Here is a 16,466-nt window from a genome sequence, read left to right on the forward strand (position 1 = left end):
TGACACTCAAAAGAAATGCTCATTGGAGCACTTCAGATATTGGATTTTCGATTAGGGATGCTCCGCCACTAAGGAGATAATGCAAAAATTCCAAAATCTGAAAAAAAAAAAAAATTAGCTGGGCATGGTGATTTGCACCTATAGTCCTAGCTACCTGGGAGGCTGAAGCAAGAGAACTGTTTGAGCCCAGGAGTTCAAGACAGCAGTGAGCTATGATTGCACCACTGCATTCCAGCCTGGGCAACAAAGCAAGACTCTGTCGAAAGAAAGAAAGAAAGCAAGAAAGCAAGAAAGAAAAGAAAGAAAAGAAAAAGACCCAGCCTGTAGCTAACAATCCAAGTCAACAAGAATCCCCATTTTGGGGGATCTCAAGATCCTCCTGCCTCAGCAGCAGGGAAGACCACGGTACTAAGCTTTCTAATTATCTAATCTCTGCTCCACCTTTCTCAGTTCTACTATTGACCCTCAGAAGAGGTTTTCTGCCAAATACAGAGAGCTCAAAGGCAAAAGTCAAATTAAGAGTCCTGCCTTCCCATCCAACTTACTGTTTCAGGTGGCTTCAAGGGAAGCTCCAGGTAAGCACATTAAATTGGGGGGTGAGGTTGGGGAGGCTGAGCACAGAAGCCAAGAAGTAACAGACCAAACACTTCAGGGCTAAGAATTACCATGTGTCTAGGCTGGATCTTTGGCTGTGATCACCACCGCAGAACTGATTTTCTTCTGCCAAGAGAGCAGAAGCTTCTTGTTTTTTGACAGAACTGTGTTGCCAAAGAAACCACAGCTGAATCTGAAAAAAGCTGGAGATTATTTGATTCCTACAGCTCCACTCAAGTCCCAGACCTACACCAGCAGGAGGTGGTTTGTGAAAGCCAAAGAGCCCTAAATAAAAGCACATTCTTTCCAGTTCCGTTTCACATAAGGCCACAGAAAATAATGAACATGGAAGCTCCACTTCCCCTGCCTCCAAACATAGCCAGAAATCACGCAGGACCAGCTATCAGAGCAGTGGTTCTTTTTTTTGTTGTTGAGACGGAGTCTTGCTCTGTCACCCAGGCTGAAGTGCAGTGGCGCAATCTCAGCTCATTGCAATCTCTGCCTCCCAGCAACCTCTGCCTCCTGGTTCAAGAGATTCTCTTGCCTCAGCCTCCCGAGTAGCTGAGATTATAGGCACGCACCACCACGCCTGGCTGATTTTTGTATTTCCATTTTTATTTATTTTTGAGTGTCATTCTGTCGCCCAGGTTGGAGTGCAGTGACACAATCTCAGCTCACTGCAACCTCTGCCTCCCAGGTTCAAGCAATTCTCCTGCATCAGCCTCCCAAGTAGCTGAGATTACAGGCATGAGCCACCACGCCTGGCCTAATTTTTGTATTTTTAGTAGAGACAATGTTTCACCATGTTGGTCAGGCTGGTCTTAAACTCCTGATCTCAAGTGATCCACCCACCTCGGCCTCCCAAAGTGCTGGGATTACAGGTGTGAACCACCACACCCGGCCAGAGCATTGGTTCTTAAACCTCAAGGTGCATCAGAATCACCTGGGGAACTTAGGCCAGACTGCTGGGCCTCACCCCTAGAGTTTCTGAATCAGCAGATGAGGTGGGGCCCAATAATTTGCACTTCTAACAAGTTCCCAGGTGATACTGATGCTTACGATGCTTTGAGAATCACAGATCACTGAGAACCAAGGGCTGCCAAATAGGCCAAGCAAAGAACTTACTCCTTTAACAGGGAATGGAGTTTTGGCCAGGCGCAGTGGCTCACGCCTGTAATCCCAGCACTTTGGCAGCTAAGGTGACGAGGTCAGGAGATCAAGCCCATCCTGGCTAACACGGTGAGACCCCGTCTCTACTGAAGATACAAAAAAAAAATTATCCAGGCATGGTTGCGGGCGCCTGTAGTCCCAGCTACTCAGGAGGCTGAGGCAGGAGAATGGCATGAACCCAGGAGGCAGAGCTTGCAGTAAGCCGAGATCACGCCACTGCACTCTGGCCTGGGTGACAGAGAGAGACTCTGTCTCAAAAAAAAAAAACAGGGAATGGAGTTTTACAATTGCTCCTCTGCCAGATTTGTTGACTACTATAGACAAGTAACAACCTCGTGTTTCTCATCTCAAGTGGTAGTTTTTATTGTGGCTTCCTGTTCAAATTCCACCACTGAATCTGGGTGTGCTGGGGGAAGGGGATGCAGACAGCTTCTCTTTGGTTGAGAGGCCCTGGGTCACTGGGCCATTAGAGAAGGCTACATATCACCCACACGTACCAGACTTGCCCTAAAGGAAATGACTGATTAGGCCCCCAGGCCTGTCTCCCTTGCAGAAAGCAGATGTTTCATGCATGTCAAGACAGGTGTATATGGATATCTGGGTGGTCAAAATGGACTGTGGCAGAAACTGCTAATTGTCCCTCCAATACTGATTTCCTCCTCTTCTAGAGTACTAGAAGCTTTAGTTGCACATATAACCTTCCAACTAAAGATGACATTTCCTAGCCTCCCTTGCAAGCAGGTGTGGTTCTGTGACCAGGTTCTGGCCAATAGCTTATGAGGGAAAGTAGGTGAGCAACTTCCCTGGTCATGTCCTTAGAAGAAGTGGAGTGTGCCCACCCTTTGCCTCTTTTTCTCTTCCTGCTGGCTGCAGTGTGCATATGGGGGCACAGAGGGGCCATCTCAGATGTGAGAAGCCTTGTGTCCACGTTAGCAGAACAATAAAGAAGAGCCTGGGCCACAACACCACGGAGCTGCCACATGAGCCTGGGGCAGCCTGGCAGTCACAGGAGAGGGAAATGAACGCCTGTCTTTCAGCCACTGTGGTCTGTGCTTGTTTAACAGTAGTTGTTGCGGGAAGTCAGGGACCCCGAATGGAGGTACCGGCTGAAGCCTCGGCAGAAGAACATAAATTGTGAAGATTTCATGGACATTTATTAGTTTCCCAAATTAATACTTTTATAATTTCTTACACCTGTCTTTACTGCAATCTCTGAACATAAATTGTAAAGATTTCATGGACATTTATTAGTTTCCCAAATTAATACTTTTATAATTTCTTATGCCTGTCTTTACTGCAATCTCTGAACATAAATTGTGAAGATTTCATGGGCACTTATCACTTCCCCAATCCTTGTGATTTCCTATGCCTGTCTTTACTTTAATCTCTTTAATCCCGTGATCTTCGCAAGCTGAGGAGGATGTATGTCACCTCAGGACCCTGTGATGATTGTGTTAACTGCACAAATTGTTTGTAGAGCATGTGTGCTTGAACAATATGAAATCTGGGCACCTTGAAAAAAGAACAGGATAACAGCAGTCTTCAGGGAATAAAGATAACCTTAAACTCTGACAGCCGGTGAGCCGGGTGGAACAGAGCCACATTTCTCTTCTTTCAAAAGCAAATAGGAGAACTATCGCTGAATTCTTTTTCCCAGCAAGGAACATCCCTGAGAAGGAGAATGGCCCCTGAGGGTAGGCCTCTGAAATGGCCCCTTTGGGGCGGCGTCTTTTACGGTCAAAGCCGAAGGGATAAAATAAGCCCTGGTCTCCTGTAGCGCTCCCACACTTATTAGGACGAGGAAATTCCCACCTAATAAATTTTGGTCAGACAGGTTGTCTGCTGTCAAACCCTGTCTCCTGATAAGATGTTATCAATGACAGTGCATGCCTGAAACTTCATTAGCAATTTTAATTTCACCCCATCCTGTGGTCCTGTGATCTCGCCCTGCCTCCATTTGCTTTGTGGTATTTTATTACCTTGTGGAACATGTGATCTCTGTGACCCACACCCTATTCGTGCACTCCCTCCCCTTTTGAAAATTGCTAATAAAAATTTGCTGGTTTTACGGCTCAGGGAGCATCGCAGAACCTGCCAACATGTGCTGTCTCCCCCAGACACCCAGCTTTAAAATTTCTGTCTTTTGTACTCTTTCCCTTTATTTCTCAGACCAGCTGACGCTTAGGGAAATAGAAAAGAACCCACGTTGAATATTGGGGGTGGGGATTTCCCCTGATAAGTAGTGAACCTGGAAGGCTAATGGAGGAGACCAAGACATGGATGGCTAAAAGAGGAAAAGGGGCTGACTCTGGCCAGCAGATTTGCTAGGGCAAGGAATGGGTAGCTGCTTTCTGTTCTAAGCCTTCTGTACTGATCCATTGTATTTCTTCTTTTTTTTTTTTTTTTTTTTTGAGATGGAGTCTCGCTGTGTCGCCCAGGCTGGGGTGCAGTGGTGCGATCTCAGCTCACTGTGAGCTCCACCTCCCGTGTTCCCACCATTCTCCTGCCTCAGCCTCCCAAGTAGCTGGGACTACAGGCACCCGCCACCACGCCTGGCTAATTTTTGTTTGTTTGTTTGTTTGTTTTAGTAGAGGCAGGGTTTCACTGTGTTAGCCAGGATGGTCTCAATCTCCTGACCTTGTGATCCACCCGGCTGAGCCTCCCAAAGTGCTGGAATTACAGGTGTGAGCCACTGTGCCTGGCCCATTCTACAGCTGAGAATATTCAGTGTTTGACAAATTAAATAACTATGGCCTTGGCAACTAAGTCTGAGGAAAATCAAGGAACAGAGACCCACGGAGCCAGCCCTCTACCCATTCAGACCAGGCAGCCTCCGCAGTTCACAATTTCAAGAGACTGTGCATGGATATGGCCCCCAGTGGGCCCCAATCGTACCGCTCAGTTCAAGCAGGGCCTTCAAAAGGCTACAGTCACATCCAGGCACATCCGCTGGAGAGGTAAGTCCCTCAGGAAGCCACTTCATGTCCAGGACTTTTGGTATGTGGGGTTTTCAAGTGCTGTTTTCTTCAAATTTATTGTTAACACCCTTTAAGAGGTGGTGGGCATCCAGCCAGGCGTGGTGGCTCACGGCTGTAATCCCAGCACTTTGGGAGGTCGAGGTGGGCAAATCACCTGAGGTCGGGAGTTTGAGACTAGCCTGCCCAACACGGAGAAACCCCATCTCTACTAAAAATACAAAACTAGCTGGGCATGATGGCACATGCCTGTAATCCCAGCTACTCGGGACGCTGAGGCAGGAAAATCACCTGAATCCAGGAGACAGAGGTTGCACTTAGCCGAGATCGTGCCACTGCACTCCAGCCTGGGTAATAAGAGTGCAATTCCATCTCAAAAAAAAAAAAAAAAATTAGGCTAGGCATGGTGGAGCTTGCTTGTAACCCCAGCTACTTGGGAGGCTGAGGCAAGAGAATCTCTTGAACCTGGGAGGTGGAGGTTGCAGTGAGCTGAGATCGCACCATTGCACTCCAGCCTGGGCGACAGAGAAAGACTCCGTCTGAAATAAATAAATAAATAAATAAATAAAATAAGGTGGTGGGCAGAGGTCAGGTTCTCAAACTGCCAGCAACAGTGAGCAAGTTCATAACCAATCCTAAGCAAGTGAGTGCAAAAGCTTGTTTAACTGATGTTAAACATTAAACAATTAGGGAAGGGAAGAGACTCTGACCAGGTAGAATAAGAAATTTAAAATGCTTCTCTATATTCACCTCCAAAAAGTGACAAGGATTTACAGCACTTTTTTTCCTAATGAAAAAAAAAAAAAAAAAAAAAAAAAGATACAGAAAGGGGAAGTGCCTTGCCTGAGAATTCAAACCAATAGTAAAACATGACCAGACGCCCATAACAGAAGAACAGCAGGGGTTTTGTGGATGTGGAAACCAGCCTTAATCTCTCTTCCTCAGGCAATTTTGATCAGCAGGGCTAGAAGAAAGACGAGGTCTGGGGAACAAGAGAGGAGGGTAGAGGCGGTGAGAACAGGAGAGCAAAGACCTTTAGTAAAGTTTTAAGCAGAACAGAGATCAACTGGCAAGAGCATCACTAGTGTTTCCTGGACGCCCAAGCACTGCGCTCAGAGGCAACTGATGCAGCTGAAGTCCCCTGTGGAAGCTAAGCAGGGTGGCCGGGCGCAGTAGCACACACCTGTAATCCTAGCACTTTGGGTGGCCAAGGCAGGCAGATCACCTGAGGTCAGGAGTTCAAGACTAGCCTGGCCAATATGGTGAAACCCCATCTCTACTAAAAATACAAAAATTAGCTGAGCATGGTGGCAGGCGCCTGTAATCACAGCTACTCAGGAGGCTGAAGCAGGAGAATCGCTTGAACCCGGGAGGCAGAGGTTGCAGTGAGCTATCACACCATACACTCCAGCCTGGGCAACAGAGCGGGACTCTATCTCAGAAGAAAGAAGCTAAGCAGGATGGCTGTGGATCCAGGCTGCCTGGGTGTGACCTTCACCCCTTGGCCATTCTTGGCCAGGTTCCTTGGGTGGAGAAGGGGCTCCTTTGAGCAGACCCTCGGGGGGCTGCCAGCACTTCAAAAGTGCTCAGTGTTCCCCTAAAAAGGCATCACACTCAGATGAGAGTATCTCTGGAAATTTCACACTCTATTGTTTTTTGGCCTCACATTGCTAAGAATCTGTGTGAGATTAGTCAACAGGTTTTGACATCAATGGTGAGTGTCGAACAAGAGGCTGTGTCTCAAAGCCCTGGTGCTTCTCTGCTTTCAGGCATCGGGACTCCCCTGCAACCTCTCAGCCTGAGCTGCGGGAGCAATATCAGGGTCTGGTGCCAGCCCCACCCCATCATCCCCCTCTCCAACGTGGACTTAGCTGGAACTCCCGCCCCTCCTCCTGACTGCACTTGAGCTGGATGACAAGGGGGTCAAGAGGTCTGGGGCCCAGGGAAAGGAAGGGACTTGTCCAGAGCCACACAATCAAGGCTGAGCCTGAACTGAAACTCAGGCCTGCCGCCCACCACTGCACTGTGAAACCACCTGGCCTCTCTGGTGGGCCAGAATGAGGATCTGGCCTTCAGGGTCAACCTAAATAACAAACAAGGAGAGGCTCTCTACAAGAAAATGATGCAGCTGGGCGCAGTGGCTCACACCTGTAATCCCAGCAGTTTGGGAGGCCGAGGCCAGCGGATCACCTCAGGTCAGGAGTTCGATTCCAGCTTGGCCAATATGGTGAAACCTCATCTCTACTAAAAATACAAAAATTAGCCAGGTGTGGTGGCAGGGGCCTGTAGTCCCAGCTACTCGGGAGGCTGAGGGAAGAGAATCGCTTGAACTCAGGAGGCAGAGGTTGCAGCGAGCCAAGATCGTGCCACTGCCCTCCAGCCTGGGTGACAGAGCAAGACTCCATCTCAAAAAAAAAAAAAAAAAGAAGAAAAAGAAAAAAAAGAAAATGATACTTACTCAGGAATAGGGCATCGGAATGAGCGTACACATGCCATAGTAAACTAAGGGTGTATCCAGGGAGGTTTTTCAAAGGAAAAGTGAAGAGCATTACATAACTGTTTTGAGATAACTATCCTTGAATAGCAAGAGTGATTACAGTCTCCAGGGTCGGACAGGCATTTGCTGGGCAGATGTCCTCGCAGGGGTATTTTTTGTGTGTGGTTATGATGGTATTTATGCAAGGTTGTGGTTTTTGTAGAGTCTTCCGTGACAGTTACTGTTGTCGGGCCTTTATGCATGACAGTTCTCCCTTCATGGCCTTCCCTAGTTCTACTTGTTAGGGTTATTTATTTTTGAAATGGAGTCTTGCTCTGTCACCCAGGCTGGAGTGCAGTGGTGCAATCTCCGCTCACTGCAACCTCTGCCTCCCAGGTTCAAGCAATTCTCCTGCCTCAGCCTCTTGAGTAGCTGGGATTACAGGCACCCAGCTAATTTTTTTGTATTTTTAGTAGAAACAGGGTTTCACCATGTTGGTCTGGCTGGTTTCAAACTCCTAACCTCAAGTGATCCACCCATCTCAGCCTCCCAAAGTGTTAGGATTACAGGCGTGAGCCACCACATGCAGCCAAGGGTTATTTTATTTATTTTTTTTTTTAAATACAAAATCACTCCATGTCGATTCTGACAACTTTCGCAGGGGGAATGTAAGGAACGGCAGCGGCTCAGGAGCACCAGGCAGGAGGGGTTTCAGGTGGGTTCCAGGAGTGGGGAGGCTGTGGCCTGGGCAGCTGACCCTCTCCACTCTGAGGAGGAAGGTGGGCTTAGGGAGGCGGCCAGCAGGGGTGGAGACAGAAGTCCAGGGGATGGGGAGGACCATGACTCAAGAGGAACCACCACTATGCTGCTGGGGCACACAGTGGAGTCAGGGTCCGGCCTGTGCAGAAGCAGGCCCAGCCATGGTCCTGTGCTGGAACATCACTCCCACTGGGAGCCGGATCACCCCATTCCCTACCTCAGACAGGAAAGCCTGGAAAGTCACTTGGCAGCTGAAGGGAGGAGATGCTCTCGCTGCCCCACTGGCCTCCCTGTGCCTGGTGTGGTCTGCTCCACGATGCCCCCAAAAGCCCAGCCTGGGCTGTAGCTCTAGATCTCTCCACCTGCAGGTCCACTACACCATCCTCTGCTCTCCTGGTTTACCTCAGAGGGTGGTGCTCTCTAGGCCCCCACCCTCAGGCCCTTGCTCCCAGTCCCTCTTCCTGGAAGCCCTCAGTGATTCCAGAAGACCTGAGGGACAGGCAGGTGCTGAATCTGGTCTGCTGGTCCAGCCAGGTGGTTCCCAGCTCAGGAACCCTGACAGGACAGCTCCTCCCCGGGTGTCTGGGGCTCCCACCACTGGCTCCTCAGGGCCCTTGCACATGCTGGCCTCTCTCTCCTGGGCTCTTACCAATGCGTCACATGGCTGTCTTCTTCCTATTCCTCCAGGTTCATATCCTCGCACTGGCCTTCCTTCACCCCCTGTCCTAGGATGCTCCCCTATCTGGTCACTGTATCCTGCCTGCCCATTTCTTTACTTGTTTTCCTGTGCATTAACTGTCTCCTCACAAGACTGTGCCCTCGTGAGGGCAGAGGACCTGTCGCTTTCTCTGTGCTGTATTCCAGAACCTAGGACAGCACCAGGCAGCTGCTCAGTTAAGTACCTGCAGAAAAGTGGCTCCCAGCCCTACACTGAGGGGGTCTCTTTGGCAATGTGAGGAGGGGTGGGGGTAACCAGAACCCCCATTCCCACTGCCTTCTGCTGAGTACCAGCTGAACATCAGGCACTTGACATTCTGCTCTTCACCTTCACAACCACGCTTCAGGGTAGGGAGGTATTACCAGCTAAATATGTCCCCACCACACATGATCCTGTTTTCTGAGGAGCGTAATTTGTTAATACTAAATATCAATCAACACTTAGAATGCAAAAATCTTCAACCCAGACATTCCAATACTATAACAGAAAGCCATCCCATGGCTACACTTACATGTGTGCAAAACAGGCTCTATACGTCTAGGACAGTACATCATGACACTATACAGAACAGAAAAATGGCCGGACATGGTGGCTCACATCTGTAATCCCAGCACTTTGGGAGGCCAAGGTGGGCAGATCACCTGAGGTTGGGAGTTCAAGACAAGCCTGGCCAACATAATGAAACCCTGTCTCTACTAAAAATACAAAAAGTTGACAGGGCGCGGTGGCTCACACCTATAATCCCAGCACTTTGGGAGGCCAAGGCAGGTGGATCATTTGAGGTCAGGAGTTTCAGACCAGCTTGGTCAACATAGTGAAACCTTATCTCTACTAAAAATACAAAAATTAGCCAGCCATGGTAGTGGGTCCCAGCTACTCGGGAAGCTGAGGCAGGAGACTCACTTGAACCTGGGAGGCAGAGGCTTCAGTGAGTCAAGATCTCATCCCTGCACTCTAGCCTGGGCAACAGAGCAAGACACCATATCAAAAAAAACAAAAAAAAATTAGCTGGGTGTGGTAGCAGGCACCTATAATCCCAGCTACTTGGGAGGCTGAGGCAGGAGAACTTCTTGAACATGGGAGGTAGAGGTTGTGGTGAGCTGAGATTGTGCCACTGCTCTCCAGCTTGAGCGACAGAGCGAAACTTCATCGCAAAAAAAAAAAAAAAAAAAAAAAAATTGAACCAAAAAATGCTAGAAGGAACATAAACATATCTCAATAGGGGCAAGCTAAACAAATCACAGAACATCTGTCAAAAGAATACAATGTAGTTATTAGAAAGAATGTGTCAGCCAGGCGCAGTGGCTCATGCCTGTAATCCCAGCACTTTGGGAGGCTGAGGTGGGCGGATCACGAGGTCAGGAGATCGAGATCATCCTGGCTAACACGGTGAAACCCTGTCTCTACTAAAAATACAAAAAATTAGCCGGGCATGGTGGTGGGCGCCTGTAGTCCCAGCTACTCAGGAGGCTGAGGCAGGAGAATGGCATGAACCCAGGAGGAGGAGTTTGCAATGAGCCGAGATTGCGCCACCGCACTCCAGCCTGGGTAACAGAGCGAGACTCCCTCTCAAAAAAAAAAAAAAAAGAAAAAGAAAGAATGTGTCAATATGAAACAGTCCCCAAGGTCTATTGCTAGGTGAAAAAAAAAATTCATAACAGTATATGATGTGCTATCTGTATCAAAAGGGGGTTGCAGGCAGGGTAATGTGGCTCATGCCTACAATCCCAGCACATTGGGAGGCCAAAGCAGGAGCATCACTTGAGACCAGGAGTTCAAGACCAGCCTCGATCTCTATAAAAAAATGGAAAATTAGTCAGACATGGTGGCATGTGCCTACAGTCCGAAGTACTCAGGAAGTTGAGGCAGGAGGATCACTTGAGCCCAGGATATCGAGGCTGCAGTGAGCTTTGATCACACTACTGCTCTCCAGCCTGGGCAACAGAGCAAGACCCTGTCTCAAAAAAAAAAAAAAAAAGCTTTTTAGAAAGGTATTGCAGATGCATAATACCCTTGCCCATGCAGAGAAAATTTCTAGTAAGACAAGCCAGAAATTTTTGCCAAAGTCATTACTTCTTGGGATGTAAAGTGGGGAAAGGATGACAATATGAATCATTTTTACTGAATGCTTTTTTGAATTTTTGTTATAGCTATTGGGGTTTTTAAAATTAATTAATGTATTTATTTTTGGAACAGATAGCCCAAATTTAAAAGGTACGAAAGAATTTACAGTAAAGTCTCCCTCCAACACTGTGTTCTCTGGCTGCCCAGTTCCTCTCCCCACAGGTAACCACTGTTACCACTTTCTTTTTTTTTTCTTTTGGACACAGAGTCTCACTCTGTCACCCAGGCTGGAGTGCAGTGGTGCAATCCTGGCTCACTGCAACCTCCACCTCCCAGGTTCAAGCGATTCTCCTGCCTCAGCCTCCCGAGTAGCTGGGATTACAGGCGCAGGCCAGCAAGCCCAGCTAATTTTGTATTTTTAGTAGAGACAGGTTTTCACCATGTTAGCCAGGCCAGTCTCAAATCCTGATCTCAGGTGATCCACCCGCCTTGGCCTCCCAAAGTGCTGGGATTACAGGCCTGAGCCACCACGCCTGGCCTGTTACCAGTTTCTTATGTGCATGATAAATTCACTCATTAAATTAGTTTTTTAATTAAAAGAGGAAAAAAGTATTAAGGCCAGAAAATGCAACTCACATGGACGGAAACTGCTCAGGGGCATAATAGGCCCCACCCAAGGAGGGCCCTGAGTTACTCACAGTTCAGGATGATCTGGGCAGCCCGGTAGAGCTCCAGGTGGCACAGGAGGTCCACAAGTTGCTGGACGGTGGCCTGCCGCATGCCCCACCACCACAGCAGCTCCCGCGTGATGCTCACACCCTGCACCCGCTCCATGGACTTGATCTTCCGCAGCTGGGTCAGGTCTGTGATCACGTAGGAGGCTAGAAGGGAGGGAGAGGACTCTGCTTAGAGTCAGAGAGGCAGTCCCTCCAGGAGAGGTCCCCACGCTAGCCACTAGGTGGGCTTTTCCAGGACATCCTCCCCAACCACCCCGTCCACACTGGAAACACCACCATTAGCTGAGGTCCACAGGTGGCCCAAGTTACAACGCTGACTCTGCTGGACACCCATGGAGTCCAGTACACAAGACTTAAGAGAAAGAGCACGGGACAGGAGGGTCGAAGCTGCTGCTATGCCTGGGGCAGTCACTGCGCCCGTGGGAGCCTCAGTGGGTACCAGCTCTACTAGCTGCCTCCTCTTCTATAATGGAAGGTCCACGTAGGCAGGAAGCTCTACCTGTTTGGTTCATGGTTACTTCCCCAGAACTGAGAATAGTGCCTGGCTCAGAGTGGAGGCGGGGCCAGGATGAGGGTGAGTCAGGTTAGGCACCTAGGGAAGGAAAATGCAGGAGGCACTCATCTTCAGGTGGCACTGCAGGACCCTGAGTGTCAGCGCCTCCTTCCATTTTGCCCCGGGCATCTCATTCCTCTCAGCTAAGTCCCAGTCCTGGTCAGGGGAACTCAACAAGTGTATGAGGCCGGGTGCAGCAGCTCACACCTGCAGTTCCAAACTTTAGGAGGCCAAGGAGGGACTGCTGGAGCTCAGGAGTTCAAAACCAGTCTGGGCAACATAGCAAGACCTGTCTCTACAAAAAATAAACAAAGCAGCCAGGCATGGTGGCATGCATCTGTAGTCCTAGCTACTCAGGAGGCTGAGATGGGAGGATCACTTGAACCCAGGAGTTGGAGGCTGCAGCAAGCCATGATGATGTCACTGCACTCCAGCCTGGGCAACAGAGGGAGACCTTGTCTCCAAAAACAACAAAAAAAAGATATGCTAAGTGAATGATTGAATGAAAACACACACGCATACCACATTGTCTTCAGAGGACTGTTATAAGGATCGAGAGAGCCATGGATAAAAAAATACTTTGCCTATTCTGAAGTATGGGACAAAACTTGCAGGGAACTACCACTGGTAACAATAAAAATAATGTATTATTTCTTTTGGTGTTTTACCATAAAATTGGTGGTTGTTCACCAAAAAAAAAAAAAAAAAAAAAAACATGGACAATACAGGGGAGAAGTTACACAGCACCTCACCACCCTCCTAAGGCCACTAGGGTACTCCTCTTTCCAAAAATCACCCCCTCTACATAGATGTGTCTTTGGATGTAGTTGTTGCCACACTGCAGGTAAGATTTTGTATCTTTTCTTAAGAGATGGGGTCTCACTATGTTGACCAGGCTGGTCTTGCACTCCTCGCCTCAAGCAGTCTTCCCACCTCAGCCTCTTAAAGTGCTGGGATTGCAGGTGTGAGCCACTGCACCTCGCCTGAGATTCTGCATCCTGGTCTTATTTATTAACATTATGCCACAGGGACCAGGCACAGTGGCTCATGCCTGTAATCCTAGCACTTTGGGAGGCCGAGGCGGGTGGATCACCTGAGGTCAGGAGTTCGATACCGGCCTGGCCAACATGGTAAAACCCCGTCTCTACTAAAAATACAAAAATTACCCAGGCTTGGTGACACACGCCTGTAATCCCAGCTACTCGGGAAACTGAGACAGGAGAATCACTTGAACCCAGGAGGTGGAGGTTGCAGTGAGCTGAGATCGTGCCGCTGCACTCCAGCCTGGGTGACAGAGTGAGACTCTTTCTCAAAAATGTAAAAAATAAATAAGAATAAAAAATTATTTTTTTTTTTTTTTTGAGACAGGGCATCACTCTGTTGCCCAGGTGGCATGAGTGCAGTGGTGCAAACATGGACCACCACAGCCTTGGCCTCCCAGGCTCAAGCAATTGTCCCACCTCAGCCTCCCCAGCAGCTGGGACTACAGACACACCACCATGCCTGGCTAATTTTTTTTTTTTTTTTTTTTTTGATACAGGCGTGAGCCACTGCACCTGGCCCATTAATGGATTTTTATGACCAGTATTCCACTGAGTTTACTGAAGTGAGAAAGGCATTTTTTAAAACTAGGAATAATCAGCCAGGTGCAGTGACTCATGCCTGTAATCCCAGCACTTTGGGAGGCTGAGATGGGCGGATCACCTAAGTTCAAGAGTTCGAGACCAGCCTGGCCAACATGGTGAACTCCCATCTCCGCTAAACATACAAAAATTAGCCAAGTGTGGTGGTGCCCACTTGTAGTCCCAGCTACTCTGGAGACTGAGGCAGGAGAATCACTTGAACCCAGGAGGCAGAAGTTGCAGTGAGCCGAGATAGCGCCACTGCACTCCAGCCGGGGTGACAGAGCGAGACTCCATCTCAAAAAAATAAAGCAAAACAAACAAACAAAAAGAAAATATAAACACAGGTGGGCCGAGTAGAAGAAAGAAAGACAAGAGATAAAGCCCAGGACCACATAACAAAGACCCTCAAGCGAATGCTCAGCTTTGGAGTTTGGACTTGACCCTAAGAGTTACAAGGGACCATAGAAGATTTCAGAGCCAGTGAGTGCTGCGATCAGATTGCACAATCCCCTACCCTTTGAACAAAACGGGCTGGTGACAGCCTCCTGCACACAGAAAGCCTCCAGGAGAAGTGCCCCGTTAGGATGGAAAGTTCCTAAATTGCTATATTAGTCACTGGAAACCCCAGGCCAGATTCCTAGTCAGTGGGAAGTGATGTCAGCTGGGTCAGGGGCTGCTTCTAGCAATACAGAGAAGAGAACGGATGGAAAAGGAAGGACCCCCGCACGAAGCATTGGGCATCCACACACACTCCCATCTTGGGAGGCAGCATGACGTAATGAGAAAACAGAAGCCCAGGGCCACCCCTGGTGGGTGGTGGCAGCAGGAACTCAGCCATAGCCTGACTCTCCGTGGGCTGAACTTTCCCTACTCGTGATAGTGATACAAGAGAAACAGGAATTAAACTCTAAGGTGCCTTCCAGCTTAGACATTTTTTGTTCCATGACAGTGCCATATCTTAAGGTGCTGACCAATCAGCATTTAACCAGACCCTTTATTTATTTTATTTAGTTTTTTCCAGACAGAGTCTTGCTCTGTTGCCCAGGCTGGAGTGCAGTAGCATGATCTCAGTTTACTGCAGCCTATGCCTCCCAGGTTCAAGCAATTCTCCTGCCTCAGCCTCCCAAGTAGCTGGGGCTACAGGGCATGTGCCACCACTCTCGGCTAATTTTTTGGTATTTTTAGTAGAGATGGGGTTTCACCATCTTGGCCAGGCTGGTCTCAAACTCCTGAGCTCAAGTGATCCGCCCTCCTCAGCCTCCCAAAGTGCTGGGATCACAGGCATGAGCCACCATATCCAGTCTCAACCAGACCCTTTAGAGTCAGGATGTGATAGAGATCTTGAGGGGATGAGTCACTACCAAGGCCTGCTAAGTCCAAAGTCTTTTTCTCAACATGGACCGGTAATACCTGGTCATAGTAGAACATTTGAGAAATAAGAAAATGAAAGTCCCCATGACCATCCCACTTGGAGGACTCCAAGGACACCACCAGTTGTATTTTGGTGTCTAATCTTCCAGACTTTTTCTACAGATACGAAAACATGTGTTAAAGTCAGCAGGACAGTAGTGGTGGTTCAGAGGCCAGATATTGGGATTCGGGGCCTGGGTTCAAATCCTGTCTCTGTTGCTTACTTGCTGTGTGTTTGGGGAAGGTGTTCATCTCTCCCTGAGCCTCACTTTCCCCATCTGTCAAACAAGGATAATAGCAGCACCTGCCTCAGAGACTGTTGCAAGGATTAGACGAGTTACATGTACAGAAGCACTCAGAACAGTGCTTGACACAAAATAAACATGATATAAGTATTAGCTATAAGTGTTAAACTATCTATACTCTATGAAAACCTGTTCTGTGGCCAGATGCAGTGGCTCACGCCTGTAATCTCAGCACTTTGGGAGGCTGAGGCAAGCAGATCACTTGAGGCCAGGAGTTTGAGACTAGCCTGGCCGACATAACGAAAGCCTGTCTCTACATTTTTTTTTTTTTTTTTTTGAGACAGAGTCTCGTTCTGTTGCCCAGGCTGGAGTGCAGTGGCACAATCTTGGCTCACCACAACCTCCGCCTCCCAGGTTTAAGTGATTCTCCTGCCTCAGCCTTCTGAGCAGCTGGGATTACAGGCGAGCACCATCCTACCTGACTAATTTCTTTTCTTTTTTTTTTTTTTGAGACCGAGTCTCACTCTGTCGCCCAGGCTGGAGTGCAGTGGCGTGATCTCCACTCACTGGAAGCTCTGCCTCCTGGGTTCACGCCATTCTCTTGCCTCAGCCTCCAAGTAGCTGGGACTACAGGCACCTGCCACCACACCCAGCTAATTTTTTGTATTTTTAGTAGAGATGGGGTTTCACCGTGTTAGCCAGGATGGTCTCAATCTCTTGACCTCATGATCCACCCACCTCAGCCTCCCAAAGTGCTAGGATTACAGGCATGAGCCACCGCACCCAGCCAATTTTTGTATTTTTAGTAGAGACAGAGTTTCACCATCTTGGTCAGGCTGGTTTCGAACTCCTGACCTCGTGATCCAGCCACCTTGGCCTCCCAAAGTGCTGGGATTATAGCCTGAGCCACCGCGCCCAGCCCATCTCTACTAAAAATGCAAAAATTAGCAGAGCATGGTGGCATGCGCCTGTAGTCCTAGCTACTCTGGAGGCTGAGGCAGGAGAATCAGTTGAACCCAGGAGGTGGAGTTTGCAATGAGCCGAGATCATGTCATTGGACTCCAGCCTGGGCAACAGAGCGAGACTCTGTCTCAAAAAAAAAAAAAAGGCTGGGCGCGGTGGCTCAAGCCTGTAATCCCA

General features: G+C 48.7%; 1 protein-coding gene across 3 annotated transcripts in view; it reads right to left on the minus strand.

Annotated features, from left to right (window-relative positions):
• IRAK2 (interleukin 1 receptor associated kinase 2) overlaps positions 1-11,914 on the minus strand; it is a 67,609-nt gene extending 55,695 nt beyond the window's left edge. Inside the window, exon 1 of one of the 3 annotated variants that reach the window (XM_031935175.1) lies at positions 11,455-11,785. In XM_031935175.1, the coding sequence (XP_031791035.1) occupies positions 11,455-11,590 (136 nt within the window). In that variant the 5' untranslated portion in view covers positions 11,591-11,785. Of the gene's footprint in view, positions 1-11,454 lie in introns of all 3 variants that reach the window. The other 2 variants (XM_031935174.1, XM_031935173.1) reach the window with 2 other exon arrangements.
• Positions 11,915-16,466: the final 4,552 nt, after the last annotated feature.

The sequence above is a fragment of the Piliocolobus tephrosceles genome, chromosome 2 (genome assembly GCF_002776525.5).
Source record: "Piliocolobus tephrosceles isolate RC106 chromosome 2, ASM277652v3, whole genome shotgun sequence".
NCBI lineage: Eukaryota > Metazoa > Chordata > Mammalia > Primates > Cercopithecidae > Piliocolobus > Piliocolobus tephrosceles.